At 40.8% G+C, this 16,457-nt stretch overlaps 1 protein-coding gene across 1 annotated transcript in view; it reads left to right on the top strand.

The window, feature by feature from the left end:
* Positions 1-3,882: 3,882 nt before the first annotated feature.
* LOC128257858 (dynein beta chain, ciliary) overlaps positions 3,883-16,457 on the top strand; it is a 37,799-nt gene continuing 25,224 nt past the window's right edge. Inside the window, 12 exon segments of the mRNA XM_052989077.1 lie at positions 3,883-4,636; positions 5,487-6,008; positions 6,937-7,025; positions 7,848-8,492; positions 9,007-9,301; positions 9,733-10,211; positions 10,270-10,769; positions 11,188-11,501; positions 11,882-11,985; positions 12,488-13,080; positions 13,681-13,895; positions 14,960-15,136. Coding sequence (XP_052845037.1) covers positions 4,445-4,636; positions 5,487-6,008; positions 6,937-7,025; positions 7,848-8,492; positions 9,007-9,301; positions 9,733-10,211; positions 10,270-10,769; positions 11,188-11,501; positions 11,882-11,985; positions 12,488-13,080; positions 13,681-13,895; positions 14,960-15,136 — 4,125 coding nt within the window. The 5' untranslated portion in view covers positions 3,883-4,444.

A 16,457-nucleotide genomic window follows, 5' to 3' on the forward strand; every position in this document is an offset into this window, starting at 1 on the left:
ACTGTTTAAACCGAAATTTCAATACCCAGAGGACTGTAGATTCCAAAAGAAAATAATTGATTTTATTGAAGATATATTTTTTAGAGGTTCTTTAAGAGTAGAAAAATTGTATCAAAATCAAATTATGAATAATGATTATTATTATTCAATTATTATGGAAAATTACAAAAGGTTAGTGGAATTTATTGGCAGCGTACCTGAGCAATTATTTAACTATGATCTACATGACAAATGTAATAAATGTTTAAATGATCCAACAAATGTATTAAATTTAAATCATTTTGTTCACTAATAACTGTTAACTTTTCGTAAGGTTTTTAAAGACATCGAGGACATCCCACTTGGGATCTAATTATAGCTGAATTGTATCTTTGTGAATAATATCTGTTTGCCAAACTTGTTTAAATCCCAAAGCAGAGCATAAAGCACCACGACCAGAGGGGAACAATTCGTGGCCAAATGCTGTACTGAAGAGCTCAGGGGTCTCAGAGTTTAGAATATAATACTGCTGACATCAAAGTCCAGTTTTTAAGGGAGGACATAGAGAGCTTAGTCAATCGATTACCACTAACCATTGTTTAGAGTTCGTTGTTCACTTTTCACTGTTCACTGCTCAGTGTTCACGTCTAATCGCCGCCGGATGTCCGCAGAGAAATTTGCTTTCATTGTTTTTGTTCCAGCTGCCGGACTCTTGTTATATTTGCCTGTTTTTCGGACGGGGGATTCTGTCGCCTATTCTGCTCTATTTCTAGCTTCCATTTTTTTTGTTTTCTGGCTTGGTGTGGGCCAACATTGTTGTTGTCAGCATTCGCTTTCAATTTCCTCATCCACTCGAACTAACATCCTTCCGCCGACTTGTCGTGGTTGCTCATTCATGGCCGCTTTCACAGCAGCCAGTGCTGCTGCTGCTGGTCAGTAGACAGTCGTCAGTCGACAGTCGTCAATCGGCAATCGTCAGCAGTGAATCCGAATAACACAGGACCGCCCGTCCGTTTGTCAATCAATTGTGAATTGTTTATTGAATGTTGTCGTTAGACTGCACACAATGCCGCTAACAGCCGGGCCGGAGTTGTCGGTTTGGCTTCGTTTGCTTTTCCTTACTGGCTATTTGGCGACTTTTTCGATTGTTATACTCCGCACTTTTTAAGAAAAAAGGGTATACGGGCTACAAGTTATTTTTTATATGTTAAGTTAACAATAAGATAAAAATAAGATAATTTTCTAAGTAAATGGAAAGTTAAAATACCATAATTCTTTTAAAGCAAAGTTATCTTAAATTAATGTTTAAAAATGATTATAATTAAAGTCTCTTAATAAAGACAAACTTTTTTTCCAGAATTTAGCCAAGTAATAAGTATCACATGGTGCGTTCATTTAAACAATGTTTCATTTTCTAGTTTTTTCCCCCACAATTTTGTTTGTTTCATTGGTATACAAGGGAATACTGGCTACGGGCTCATCTTTGTATGGATAAGGTGGCAATTAGTTGGGTTCAAAGCTGAAACATATTTTGTTTTCTAAAGATAAGTTCATTTTCTAATTAAATGAAAAGCTAAAGTACCGTCCTTCTTTTATAGCAATGTTATCTTACTTACTCATTTAAGGCTGCTTTCCGTTCAAGTGTCCTAATGATCTTGTTAATGATTTATCCAAGTAATAAGTATCATATGGTGCGTCATTTAATCACTGATTTTTTTGCTAGTTTTTTTTCCCTACAAATTTTGTTTGTTTCAAGTTTGGACATTGGCGGATGGCTTAGGACTGACATTGTTTGCACTGTCAAACGCTCCATTTTCTATTTATCTTTTTGTGCGCTGATCGAATGGTTTTTGGGCCTTCGGATTTCTGTGAGCGCCCGGGCCATTTTGCTAACGCATTTCCTTTTTAAGAGGACCCCGCTGCATGCCCCCGTGCTCGCTCATAAATTCTGCCCAAATGGAAATGGTCTTTGTCCGTAATGAAATAGTGTTGACTTTCCTCACACTGGCACTCGCACACATCGAATCGCGCGTCCTTAACAAATGCACGAAATTGCTTTTAAACGAGCCCGACGCCGTGCAGTCTGCCGCCCAGCCTCTGAGGTCCACTCCGTTTGCCACAGCCCTCCTCCAGATTTTCCCGCCGCCCAGTGGCATGTGATGATTTGTTCGCACATAATGAAACTCATCAGCAGCTGCAGAACGGGTAAAGTCCAATAAAAGCGGGGATAGGGAATGAAGAGGGGCTCGTTCATAAAGTACAAGCCAACTTGTTCGGTTCGAGGCTTGGCATAAATTCAAAAAGCACGAAAACCCGACAGCCACTCGCCGGGAAAACGTAGTAAAAGCATTTTACAGTTTCATTTTCCACGACTCAGTGCCGGCCACTGTACATCTTGTCCGCCGTTCGCCGTCCACAGCTCGACTTTTGTGCGATTTACTTAATTTGAAGTGTGCCGGGGCCATCGAGGCATTCCTTTTAAAATCAATTCGAAGTTTATTTTTCTTGCGGCTTCCACTCCTCACCAGCGTACATTTTCTTCGTTTGCTTTCAATGTTTGAGTTGGACTGTCGCACTATTTATGCACGTCTTTGCTCCGCAGACAGCAAGGACCCACTTTGGCCAGGACATTATGGCCGCCGAGCAGGCAAATGGACTGGAGAGCCAGCTCCAGGTCCCAAACTGCCTGCCCTATGTAAACTATGTAATATAATCTCTTTTATTGCTGAAATGTTTATTCAAATATATTTTTATATTAACAAGTTTATGGATCAAACGGGAGCAGATGGGATTTGTCCACAGAAAATAATTTCCTAAATGGAATTTAAAATTTATACAAGGGAATTTTGAATTTCCAAAAAGATTTGTCTTTTCTTTTAAACTTAACACTATAATCTAAATAAGTTACGATATTTCTTATTTACTTTGATTTGTAAAATGTTACTTATACATTTAAATTTTGCCATATGTATAGGAAGATCAAACACAAAGTCTATAAAGATTTATGAAAGACAGAATAGTCAAAATTTCTTGATTAAATAAACTGAATAATATGTATTAAATTATAATGTGGACTTGCCTTATTTCTTTTTGTGTGGTTCCGTTTCCTAGCTGCCAGCCTGGGGCAAGAATGAATTTTAAGCTGCTCGCAAACAGCTTGAGCAAATTCATTAACAACAGAACCGCCGCTCTCAATCCAAATCCCCGCCCCACCAAAGTGGAGCTCAGCGCTACAGTTGCGGTTGCCTGTGAAAATGGGGGCATGGGCAATGCATTTGTCCCGAGGGTGCCGCAGCCCAAACCCAATCCCAATCGCAGTCCCGGCTAGAAGAGGAGCACAGCTGCGGGTTGCCAAGCACTGGTTTTTGATGTGACGCTGATATTTAAAAGTGGAGTTCACATCAAAGTTACACAGCAGTGCGGAATGACCGGCATTACTGTGCCATCATCCCAGAAATCATCATCATCATCGTTCGGTTGGAGTGGGCTTGGTACATGGTACATTAGCAGCAGGACAAAGGACGGGTGGATTGGTGAAGGGAAACCCTCTTTACTTTAGTTGTCAATGCAACATAAGCTACTTATGACAGACAAACAAGAGCGGCACTCTCAAGCTAAAAGTTATGGTTAAGTCTTGGCTAGCATAAAAAATATACATTCACAAATACGGTGGGGCATTTTTGAAGTCGAGTACTATCCGGCAAGGGATTCCATATGTACTTGCGGTAATTGCAGAGCGTTTTAACAAAGCTACTCTGCCTTTGTTGCAACTGCAACTACTTGCTGCTGTTACTTGACACATGTCAGTCACTCACTCACAGCGCTTGACTTTCGAGGGAGAGTGGAATGGATATCCAAAGGATGTGCTACCATAAATTTCACTGTGTGTGATGCACATATAGTACTATACTCTCTGGCTGCTGCTGCTGCTGATGATGACTTGGCACTTAAACTGCCAGGGACGAAGTGCCAGGCCATTCGATCAACTGCGCCCATTAAGCATACGCCGTGTTGGACACTGCAAATCAGCAGCACATCATTTGCATGCACCGTGGTCTTAGCCAGCACCATCTGATGTTGACTTATGTGTGCCCAACTCGGCTCAGAACTTGCGGAAAAACGGAAATTACATTTCGCTCACTTCGTGTGCAATTAAAGTTGGTTCGGTGCGGGACAAGGTGTGCTAAACTTTTTCCCTTGCAATTTGCATATTGCATTTGAAATCGCTGCGCGAGCACACACTTTAAAGTGTTCCTGTTAATGCGAATTTGAAGTTTGATCGATATAGAGGGGCGTGGCTGGCGCTGCGGCCGCCGCCCACTGGCCGCCCGGCATTAGAGGTCACACGAAGCGGGCCCATCATCATTTTAACGCCAGTTGCCGCGGCGAGTTGTTTGATTTGCCGCATCGCAGCCGCTGCAACGCGGCGTTGAGTCCATCCATCCCCAATTCGGTCCCGTGGCCCATGTCGGATGCGGCTGGAGGAATGGCCAGCAGCGATGAGGAGGGCCTGCCCTCCGGTGGCGGCAGTGGTCGCCAGCGCGTCCAGCGCGACTTCAGTGACGCCAGGCTGGAGCGGGTGGCCGCCTATACATCGACCACGATGCGCCTCAAACCGGATAAATGGACCAAAATGATGGCCAGCGATGAGTTGCGGGTGAGTTTCCACTTTAGCATGGTCGAAAAATACCTGAAATGATGGATAAACCCACGAACATTGTTGAATTTTATTTAAAAGTAACTAGTTTTGAAAGGACTTGCACAAGAAGAGAATAAATTCATTTGAAAAAAATTAATATTGAACAAATTTACAGCATAATTATTAAAAATGTTAATGAAACATTTAGCAAAGAAAGCAAATTGTAAATTAATTATTAGCCACAGTAAAATTGGAAAAATTATATTTAGAGTATACTTTACAAATCATTGACAAATTTTCGTAAATAGAAACTCGTTTTTCCGCTTGAGTAAAACAGAATACTTTTCTCTGACAAAAATAATATTGAACGAATTTACAGCATACTCATAATAATTAAAAATGGTAATGGAATATTTAGAAAGGAAAATAAATTTTAACCACATCAGAATTTGAAATATTAGGTTGTACCTTTTACTTTACAAATCACTGTTAAATTTTCTTAAAAAATGCCTTTTTAATGCCTTGCAAAAACCATAACAATTTTATATTTAGCTTTAAAAAAAAAGAAAACATTTCTCTTACACAATTAATTTTAAAGAAATTGACAGCATTTAAATAATAATAATAAAAGTGATATTGAAATATTTAACAAGGGAAAAATTTTAAATTAATTATCAGCCCCAGCAAAAACAAAGTGTTAATTAACAAAATGATTGATAATTTATATTAATTTGTCAGAATACAATAACATTTTATTGCGAAATTAAAAACGTGAAGTGTCGCAATTAAAAGAGAAATGTGAAAGTGATTAGTGTGCCTTTTTGTATGTGCATTAATGTTGCCATTGGCACATTATCTTTGTGTTCAGCGCATTGTATTGGAATGGCAGCATGGGCATGGTCGCGTCCTGGTGATGACCCTCAGTCCGGGCGGAGATTTGGTGCCCCGGAGTTGTCTCAGCGACTTGTACCTGCCGTACTCGGTGCAGAGCACCCGTGCATCCGTGCAATCCGCCCCGTTGGCCCTCGGAGATGAGGCAATGGCCACCGTTGCGTCGGCCGTGTCCGCCGTGGTGTCTGCCACGCCCGGCGCCCTGCTCATCCCCCTGCCGCCTGCCTCCTCCAGTTTCACGACTCTGGACGGAGTGCCGCGCGGCAAGTGCGCCTACTTTGTGCGCCGCAATTCTGCCGACGGACCCTTGACGGCATCCAATTTTTCGGAGAGCATTCTGTATGGCGACTTTCCGGTGCACAGTAAAATCGAGACCATGTCGCTGCTGTTCGACGAAGTCCTGCAACCGCTGCTGGAACAGGCACAAAGTCAGTGGCCCGCCATTGTTCGCAAGGATCTGCAGGCGCGCATCAAGGAAGTGCGGAACACGCTGACCGAGGTGGGTGATTTGTTTGGGTGGAGCTGACACACTCAGGAAAAAAGCGACCTTATAGCCCAAAAAGTTTATATGAAAGTTTCAAATATAAACTCGATTTAGGATACTAACATATATGACCCCATTTCTTTTGTTTTTATAAAAAAAATAACATAAATTTGATTATTTAATTGTGCATATTGTTGTTAGATATTTTACATATTTTTTAATAAAATTGTTTTTAAATTTTTTTTTAAGGACATTTCACATAAAATTATAAATGGAAATGATTTATATTTTAATATGATTTAAAAATGATTGAGATGTATATAGGATTACATTTTTTCATGTTTTAATCGATAAACTGAATAATAAAGTTTTTATACTTCATTAAGAAAACGTAATGTTCTAGTCCTATAAACTCTTCAAAGTAATTATGATTTTTATTCACTCAGTAAACAAAATTACTTAATTTAGGAAAAATAAAGGTTTAAATTTCATTAAGTTATTTTTTAGGTCATGTTTTCCTATTTTTTGGAAGGCTCAAGTTTAAAGTAATTGTTCCCAAAACCAAGGCAATTTTTTCTAAAATATAGGAATTTGGTTTTCTGAGCGTTAAAATACTATTGTTCATGTGTTAATAGATGATTTGGTATTACTGTCGATGCACGACATTGTTTTTAAAATATTTAAATAAATATTTAAGCTTTTTATTTCAAAAGAGGTCGATTTTTTTCACTGTGCAGCTGCCAGCTGTGCTATCTCATCAAATTAATCTAATTGAGTGCAGTGGGGCGGGTGATTCGAGTGGGTAGGTGGCCCAACCGATCCCATTCGAAGCGACTCCGACCATTGTCTTGGAAGTATTTCGCTTAATTGGCAAAACTTTTCATGTGTCTACGGGCGATACGTATACATTTTGTCTGTATATACTTTATTGTTATCCCCACAGATTAAGGGCAAAACCAACAATCGCACAATTTTATCGTTATTAGTTTCGCCAACAATCGTCGAGGAAGTGTTTGCCCACGTGAGCCAAGGGTAAGTTCCAGCCATCGAATGGCCATTGTCTTAGGATTCCGCTTCCGCCCTGCCCTTCAGCTCCTGGGGCTCGAAGATGTCGCCCCAACAGCTATCTGACATTGTTTATGTGGACAGAAAGAGAAAGGCTTATTCACAATAGCAAATTGATTTTCATTGGCATAACTTTTCGCATGAATTGTTTCAAATTTATTTAGCTTGCAATTCCGGGCAAATTCAAGTTGTTTACCTCTTGGCCACACAAAACTGGTGGCATACTTCGATTATTTTCCCATCGTACAAATGCTTTTAATTAAATTACATATATTAAAGAGAAGCTATCGTGAGCTGCCCATCAACATTCTTATGAAAATTGCCCAGAATTAAGCCAGAATTGCCATCGATACACACGTCAAGAGCCTTTAAAATGTTTTAATAAATATTTGCTTCAGTAATTCACAATGCTCAAATCAATATAGGAAAAATAAAAGCCGAGCAAAGGCCGAAATGAAAAGGAAAATATTGAAAGTCATTTTTGTTAAAAACAATTTTATGTTGAAAACTAACAAAAGAAAACAAATGAAAACAAGTAGAAGCATATAAAAGGGGAAGTCTATTGCAAATTTTGTGAGAACTAGGTCAAAAAATGTTTTTGCTCATTAAAAAAGTTTTCCCCATGAATCGCGGTTAAATTATAAAGAATTTTAAATTAAACACCATCAAATCAAATTTATAAACTTAATAAAATTGTAATCAATGTGATTACAATTTAATTGTCAGATATCAACCATTAAAAAATATTTGATATAGTCAATTTTCTTACGATTCCATGAATGTTAATAGTCACTTAAGACCAGCTTTGGATCCGAAATTCCGAAATCTGCTAGAGGAGATGTTTATTAACTGGACAACCCAGATGCACGACATTGTCTTGGAGCGTTCCGAGTGCCAGCCGTTGGGATTGGTCACCATGTCATCCGGTCATGCACAAAAGCACATAACCTTTGTCTCATTGCCCTCCCAGGAGATAGGATTTTGGACGAACAGGAAGCTAAACCTGCAAAATATTTACGAGCAGCTGCGCGAGTCCACGCACAAGACCCTAGCCCAAATTCTGGAGCGGATCGAGTCGGTCTATTATGTGCCATATGCCACTGCATTCCGTAAACTAGTGGCAGCCTGGTTGGAGGCACAGGATGTTTCCCTCTGGCTGCAGCCACTTCTCCGCCAGACTTCCGCCTTCAATTCGGTGCAGTTTAGTAATGGACACGACCTGGTGCCACCACTCGTCCATGTGCTGCACCTGGTGTGGAGCAATGCCAAATACTACAGCAGCACCCAAAGGATGAGTGTCCTGCTGCGCTGCATCTGCAACATGCTCGTCCACCGCGCCGCCGAGGATCTGGAGCTGCAGGTGCTCTTCCAAGGCGACGCCGACGAGGGACTAATAAAAATCAATCGCACCACCGAGGTCTTGGAGCTTTTCAAGTGAGAATTTACTGTGCACCTTTCACTGGAATATATATCCTCATCCCAAAAATTATATAACTATCATGTCGAAAGTCCTTAAGATATTACAGCATTTCATTTTTTTTTTATAAAATAAATTTAAAATATAACTTATTTAAATTATTTCCTTTTAATCTACACAATTTTTTTTAAAGATAAAACAATATTAATTAATATGGAATACACTTTTTAATGTATTATTTAAAAACAGTTTTGCTTAACGTTGAGCAAAATATGTTATGATATTTTAGAATCACGTATAAGTCGAAACTAAATTTATTAAAACAATACCAAAGTAGATAAAGTATTTCTCCAAATTATGCATAGCTAGAAATATTCAATTAAAAGTTTATTTTTAAAAGCTCTTAGCTTCTTCACAAATTGCCGGAATCCAATTACATATTTATGGTTCAGCTTCAACTTCAATAAGTATTTTGGTTAAGGTATTATTATAAATATTTAATAACAAGTTACAATAATTTATATTTTCCAGACAACGCATGCTGGAGTATAAGGAGCGCTATGCCGGCAGCCAGGTCCTTTTGCCCGCCCTTCCTGAAGGAGCGGCAGCCATGGATTCTTCTCCTTCTCGGACTCCCACTGCCGATGACCAGCAGCAGTTGTGGCGCTTCTGCCACGAGGACGTGTTTGGCCAGACACTCGATGGCTTCTCGGCCCAGTTGGTGGAGTTGCGTCAGGTTTTCGAGGCGGCGGTGCAGTTTCAGCAGCTGGAGAAACTTGAAGTTGGCGGGTTGCGGGGCAAAATGCTCACAGAACGCGTCAGAGAGGTGATCTTATAATAATTTTGGGGAATATCTGTTTTTTTTTAGGAGTATTAACTTGATAAATATCTTAACATATATATACGGGAAAATACTTACTTCAAAATTGATCAAATGTATGTCAGAATTATGTATATATTCCTAGCTCCTTAAGTGAATATATTTTTAATCGTATCATGCTTTAAAAGTTCGGAGATCCTAGATTCTACCCTATAGCTCTGGCTTAGCCAGAAAATATGTTTTTATAGTATTTCGAACTCATACTTTAAGTTTAATACTTGAATAACCATACGTTCTGTACAAGTTATTTACGCAATGTAAAAATTAGATTCTCCAAACTTTCCAAAACCTCCAAATCCTCATCCCAAAAATTAGGAACATCGTTTTCGTGTAAAGGATTCAATTTTAATCCACCCATGCAATTGCTGTACCCCCAGATCTTTGGCGAGTTTAAAGTTCTCTTTGAACAGTGGAGCAACGTGGACATTGATCTCACGGCTCCAGTAGCCAGCAAATGGAAGTGTTTCCGCCGCGAGCAGACCCTCTTCTTCAGTCGCATGCAGCTGCTGGAGCAGAAGCTGGCCACTGTGCTGCTCCAGGCCTTCGAGCAGTGCCACAGCTGGATGCACTTGCTCCGACTGACACTGATGTTTGGCTGCCTGTTGCAACGTGAAGCTGTGATGCCGGAATTGGCGCGGGTCCTGCCCCACATTCTGGACATTTATGATGGGGAACTGGAACAGCTGGAGGAGAGTGTGCGGGAGGTCCTGTTGGGATACGAAATCCGGGGGTTGGCTGCCTTACCTCTGGCCAACAACTTTCCACCCATTGCCAATGCGATGATGTGGCTGGAGCAGCACATCAGCCGCTGTCATGAGCTTGGCGCCAAAGAGTTGAACAACCTCGTTGAGCAGTTGCAAGTTCACTTAAAGTATACTCTAAGATATTTAAAAATTAACCTAAACTAACCTCAGACTGAAGCAGAAATCGGAGCTGCAGACGTTGCCCCTTCAGTGGAGTTCACTGCTATCGCGACGCAATATTTTGACCACCAAATTGAGTAATCTGCAGATGAAAATCTGGACAATTTGGCATGGGTGCATTGATAAGCTCATCGTCCGGGGACTGGATGAATCGGTGCTGTCCCGATCGGAGAACCAGAGCCAGTTGTACCTTAACTTTTCCCCGGTGCTGTACACCCTGCTGAAGGAGACCAAGTACTTGCTGGCCCTGCAGGCCACTGGCAGCTTATCCGGCGATCTCTTCCAGCTGCCGGAACCACTGCTCACACTCTACGGACAGCGGGATGCCTACTGGGAGCGTCGCATTCGACTCATCAAGATTGGGGAGTTCTACAACGGCATTCGGTCGGGGGAATGTGCTGCAGCTGAGCTCCAATTAATACGCAATGACCTGGCGACCATCGATGAGCAGGTGGCAGTGGCCTGTCGAGAACTCAGCTGGCGCAGCTACGGTGAGTGGAATTTCTCAATTAATTTAACAAATAAATAAATAAACTAAACAAATTATCAAAAACTAATGTCAATAAAATCATATTTCAATTTTCATTTTATCAACTTCCATTAATGAAATTAATGTAATAATAACGAAATCCTATTAAACGCCATAATCACATCGATTTGAAATGTTATTAATTAGGCAAAACTGTGATTATTATCTTCATAATAACAAATTCATGTTTAACAAATTAAATTTTTTAATGAACGGATTTACATAAATTTTATGCTTTAAAAGACAATGGTATATGATTGATGTTGTCTTATTTTTGTGCACATATGATATACATTTAAAGTACATATTGATAGAAAAAATTATGCGATTAACTTTGTTTTATTTTTATAAATGTGTCTTATATGCATATATAACTAAAGATGATCCGCTTGTGGAGGACATTTACGAGCACAGTCGCGACCTGTTTGCCCGCCTGCAGCAGTCGCACGGCAATCTGGATGCAATCCTGGCCAGCATGCGGCGCTGGAGCCGCGAGCCACTGCATCAGCGCAGTCTGTACGGTCGCAATCTCCTGGATCTGCGCCACCAGCAGGACCGAGTGCGTCTGCGAATGCTGCAGTGCGACGAGACCAAGATGCTGCTGAATCGCCTGCTGATCGCCAACTTCTGTCTGTTCTTCAACTATGAGTCGCAGGAGTTTCAGCTGTACTCCAGAGACCTCAGTGTCCAGGAGGTAGGTTCAAAAGCTATTCATTATAAAATACAAAAACTCTAAAACCATAAAATTATTATAAAATTATGCCACAGAAATTAGTTGTGTTTTAAAAACACTTATAAAGGTTTCTGAAAAAGATGCCTCAATATATTTTGAGACTGGTGGTCCAATGCTAACGCTGCTTATTTTTAGACATTTGTAAATTAGGTGATTTTAATGTATTAAAATTATTAATTTTATAATTTAAATTATTTGTCAAATTCCTAAAAAAAAAAGAAGTTTTGCAAAATAATAATAATTATCGTTCCACAACTACTTTGATTTCTTTGATTTCGAATCAATATTTGACTTGGCTACTAGTGCCAAATTCATTAATTAAAAATGTTTGTATGCCACAGTTTGTACGTGAATTCCCCAAGGAGCAGCGGCAACAGTACTACAAGTATTTGGCCAGCGTGGACGATCTGATCTGCCGTGAAGTTCGCCAGGCGATGAGAACAAGGTTTCTAAGCAGAACTTAAACTTCCACAATCAACATTATCATCATCATTACAATAACCATCATTGTCAGTAGCACTCATCGCCAATCAATTGCACTTCCTCACCAGGTAGCTAACTATTCCATTACATTTTGGCACGCTGGCAGCTCCTTTCATGTCTCATCAAAACTAATCAAGTAAATGAGCACGAAATCGCACACAGCAACCGCAAAAATGAAAGACACCTGCAGAACGGCAACTGCAAGTGCAACAAATACAATTCACGACCGCAGCAATATGGGGCAACAATGGCAACAACAAATTGCCGCGGGCCGAGTATTCATGCGTCAATTGCATGTTTCACTTAGCGGCACTTTTCGTGATTGCATGCAGACAGTCAGACAAACTCGAGTTGGAGGTTGGAGTTTGGTGGTTGGGGGGCATCAGACTGCAAACGAAATAAGCTGCAAAACAAACTGAACACTAAATTTAATTTTCACATTACTCATACGCCGTGTAATTCAGTTTAGAGTATTTGTACAAAGAAATGACAGCAACCGCAACGGCAACGGCAATGGCAACAGTGGATACCGCTACTTCAGCCAGCATGGCAAGGTTAGTCCTTCAGCAAATCACAACGCCACAGGCGACAGCAACAGGAGGAATGGGAGTGGGAATGGGACTAGGAACTGGAGGATCTGGAGCAGCCGCAGGAGCAGGAGCAACAGGAGGAGCCCCACCAGCCAGCAATGATGCTCCACTCTTCGAAGTAAAATTGGAGCTGACGGAAACGGAAATACGCTTTTCGCCCGCCTTTGATGCAAGTGTGGAAAATAATTTTCAACAAATTGTGGAGCAGCTGTTGCTCGATATAAAACAGACATGCGACTGCATGCCAAGGATTGTGGCTGACAATGCCCTGTCAGAGGATGATGAAGACGACACGGCGCCGGTGGAGTACGAACAGCAGGGACAGGGACAGACGCAGGAACAGGAGCAGGAGCAAAAACAGGAACATGGTCTGGAGGAACAACAGCAGGAGGAACACAAGCCGCAGGCCGTGCAATTCAACCTGCTGGCAGCCGCCAAGGCATATAGCCAAAAAATGGAATGCACTGGTATGACTTTCACTTGGCCTCATTTTTTGTATACCCTATGGGTTCAATGTATCGGCAATAGGACTTTAAAAACATTTATTATTTTATCATTTTCCTTTTACCGACAGACAAATTAATATATAGTTCCCTCCGATTAGGAGTTTTCAGCTTGTTAATTGTAATTACTCCTGCACACTGTAAAATGTCAAAACTTAACATATCATTGAGAAATCGGATAGAAATTAAGAAATCTGCCGGTTAAACATTATTAGTTGCAAACATGAATGCGGAAATTAATTCTTTTAGTATTAATTACTCAAATTTACTAAAGTATGTAGTTTTTTATTTTTTGTTTTGAATATCTAATATAAATATCTATCGAATTTTTGATCGCACGGGGAATTAAAATACAAATACTCTTTAAGAATTATTTTGTTAGTTGTAAAATCTTTGCCCAATTTTCTTTGTGCCCACCATTTTTTTTTTTATTTACAAAACGTTTAGTTTAATTTTAACTCTTGTACAAGGGAACTATACGTTTCGGATTCCGAAGCGAACCAATTTGCTATCATATTTCGATTTTTTCGCCCATCCTTCTCCATACCTCTCTGCGCATCCCAGCTGATGGCCTGGAAATGCTTGAGAAGGCAATACGCAAGGCCCTGGCGGATACGGTTGAGGCGGCATCGGCATACGCTGCCAAATTCCACGCCTATGCATTTCTGTGGACCCAGCAGAGCGGCGACGTGCTGGCCGCCTGCATGCTAACGGCCAGGGAGCAGACGCACCACGCCAGCGCCGGAGGTTATGCCATCATGGAGGCGTTCAAAAAGGAGGTGAGCCGAAAGAGAAGACCCCACGGGCAACGCATGCCAACAGCTTTTTGGGGCTGCGACGACACAAACACAAAGTCGGAAAGCAGATAAGAGTGCGTTGGCTCAATTGGCAACCACACAATTTACGCCGTGTAGCCCCTGAGACCAATAACGCTTGATAAATGCCAACCATTTAGGGTCAAATGTGTGGCAACTGACCGGAGCGAAGCGTAAGAAAAGAAACCCAAACAAAACGAGGCAAAATACTAAACAACTGCTTAACCACCGCATGGTGCCGTTGACTTATGTTTGGGGGCAATTGGGAGCCACTTTCTGCAGCACAGCAGGCAAATCGCCGACGTATGCGTAATATTTTCTTTAAACAATTATCAAACGCCCCGAAAAGTATACAATAAATTACCCAAAAGGCACACACACACAATAGGCAACAACAAATCATGGTCGAAATGCACGGACATGGCGTGAAATTGGGTGTTGCCCAATAAAATAAGGGAAATTCGCCAGCAAGAATAGCCAAACAGAGGAGCAACGAATTCTGAATGATCTAATCCTAAACATTTTTTACTATTTAGGGTGTTGCGCTTTTATGGTTTATACTAAGTCCTGACCGCAAAAATATGTGTATATGGAATGTTCCGAATTTAAAAATGAACATATAATTTAGTTAACTTAATTTGTTTAAAAGGTAATTGTGTTTATCAATTTTTGTTTGTATTTTTAAAATTAATTAAAAGCACATATTTTCCATCAATTCCTTTTTAAAAGGCTGTTGATATAATCAATTCCAGCCATAAATTCACTGACACCCTACGTCCAGAATAGAGCACGAAAAATCACTGGCCGGCATTTTATTTATGACTAGCCATTGAGTTGCCTCTGGCGCAGCTGGTGCGCTTAATAAACCGACGGCAGCGGTAGGAATACACTAATATATACACAGCATATAGGGGATTAGACTGTCTACACTCACATACACACCCATGTGCGGCAAATTAGTAAATAAATTAAAGAAGGGCCTGCCTAAGGAAGTTGTCATTGAGCTAACTTTATTGAACTTTCCACAGATCGAGAACTACAACGAGGTACACGACGCCATTGATCAGTGCGAAAACCGGGAGTGCATCAACGGATGGCTGGCCCTCGACCTCAAGCCTCTCAAATATGCCCTTCTCAACCTGGCCTGCAAGTGGTCGCACCTGTGCAAAAAATGGCTGCTTCGCTACGTCCAGGGCACTCTAAAGGTAAGGCATTTCTTACTCGCTTGGGAAATTCCATTTGCTGCTATATAAGACCTTCCGTAAAATAAAACAAAAAAATACTTAAACTTAAACTCTTTATTATTTCTGTGATTCTATTTATAGATAATTGTCTGCCTGGCAAATAAAAAATTGATTAAATTGACAACAACCAGTTTTCATAAATGTATAATTTAGATAAACACAGTTTAATTTTATATTATTTTTATATACAGAATCAAACTCGTTTTTTACTTTCAGATCGTTATTGCCAAGCCAGTACTCTTTATAACCATCTAGTTTCGCTCTAATGGCATTTAACTCATCTTCGTCTTTAATGAAGGCTAAATTCCCACCCATCAATCGACAGGTCTTATTAGCGTTATCCCAATTTTTCTTTACATTGCTTTCAATGTAGAAGTACCTCTCGCCGATCCGCTCGAACTTAGGCGGAATTCTTGAATCAGTTGTGGAATGCTGTATCAAACGAGCTGTCGGAGTCGCTTCCTTAGGGGCTATCCGGGGGGTTGCACGAGAGGTTGCCCGAGGTGACTGATAAGTTGTCAAAGGGCTTGCATTAGGGGTTGCCTGAGAGGTTGCCTGAGTGGTGGCCGTCACCGGCACGGTTTCTCGCTTGCCTTCGATTTCGGTCAAAAGCGCCTGCAAACTCGCCTCTAAGTGGTCTTTCGAAATGGATTCCGCGCAGAATTTCTCGACATCAACCTCTGGTTGCGAGGCGATCTTCTCTAAGGACTTATCAAGGATTGACTGCTGATCTTCCAGTTGGTTTTGCACCTCCGAAAGCCTGGTAAGCAAACTACTTTGACTGTCTGTCTGCTCCTGCAGCTGCCTTTCCATTTGGGCCTGAAGTCGCGCCTCGAAGTCCGTATTCCTAATTGTCATCTGGCACCGTTTCTTCTCCAGCTCAGTCTTTACTTTCTGAAGATGTGCCTCCATTTTGAGTTCTAGGTCTGCCATCTGAGATTTCAGCTCAGAATTCACCGTCTGTAATCGGTCATGTATGTCCTTCTGGTTCTTGTCAATCTTATTTAGCTGGTTATTGGCTTGATTAATTTGAATAAGTTCCTGATTGCAAAATTGAGCACATTGATTATCAGTGTCGCGACCTTCCAACAATCCAAGCAATTTTCCGGCAATTGCGACCCACAAGAGAAACGTAGCCGGCTGGCACATTTTAAATTATTTTGACCACTCAAAGCGAATGTTTCTGTACTACTAAAACTGAGCTTTTTGCTAAAGACACGAACTGTGTATTATCAGTTGTCTATTTGGGTTCGTCTCGACAACCAACTTAATCGTGTTTTCG

This window comes from Drosophila gunungcola, chromosome 3R (genome assembly GCF_025200985.1).
Source record: "Drosophila gunungcola strain Sukarami chromosome 3R, Dgunungcola_SK_2, whole genome shotgun sequence".
Classification (NCBI taxonomy): domain Eukaryota; kingdom Metazoa; phylum Arthropoda; class Insecta; order Diptera; family Drosophilidae; genus Drosophila; species Drosophila gunungcola.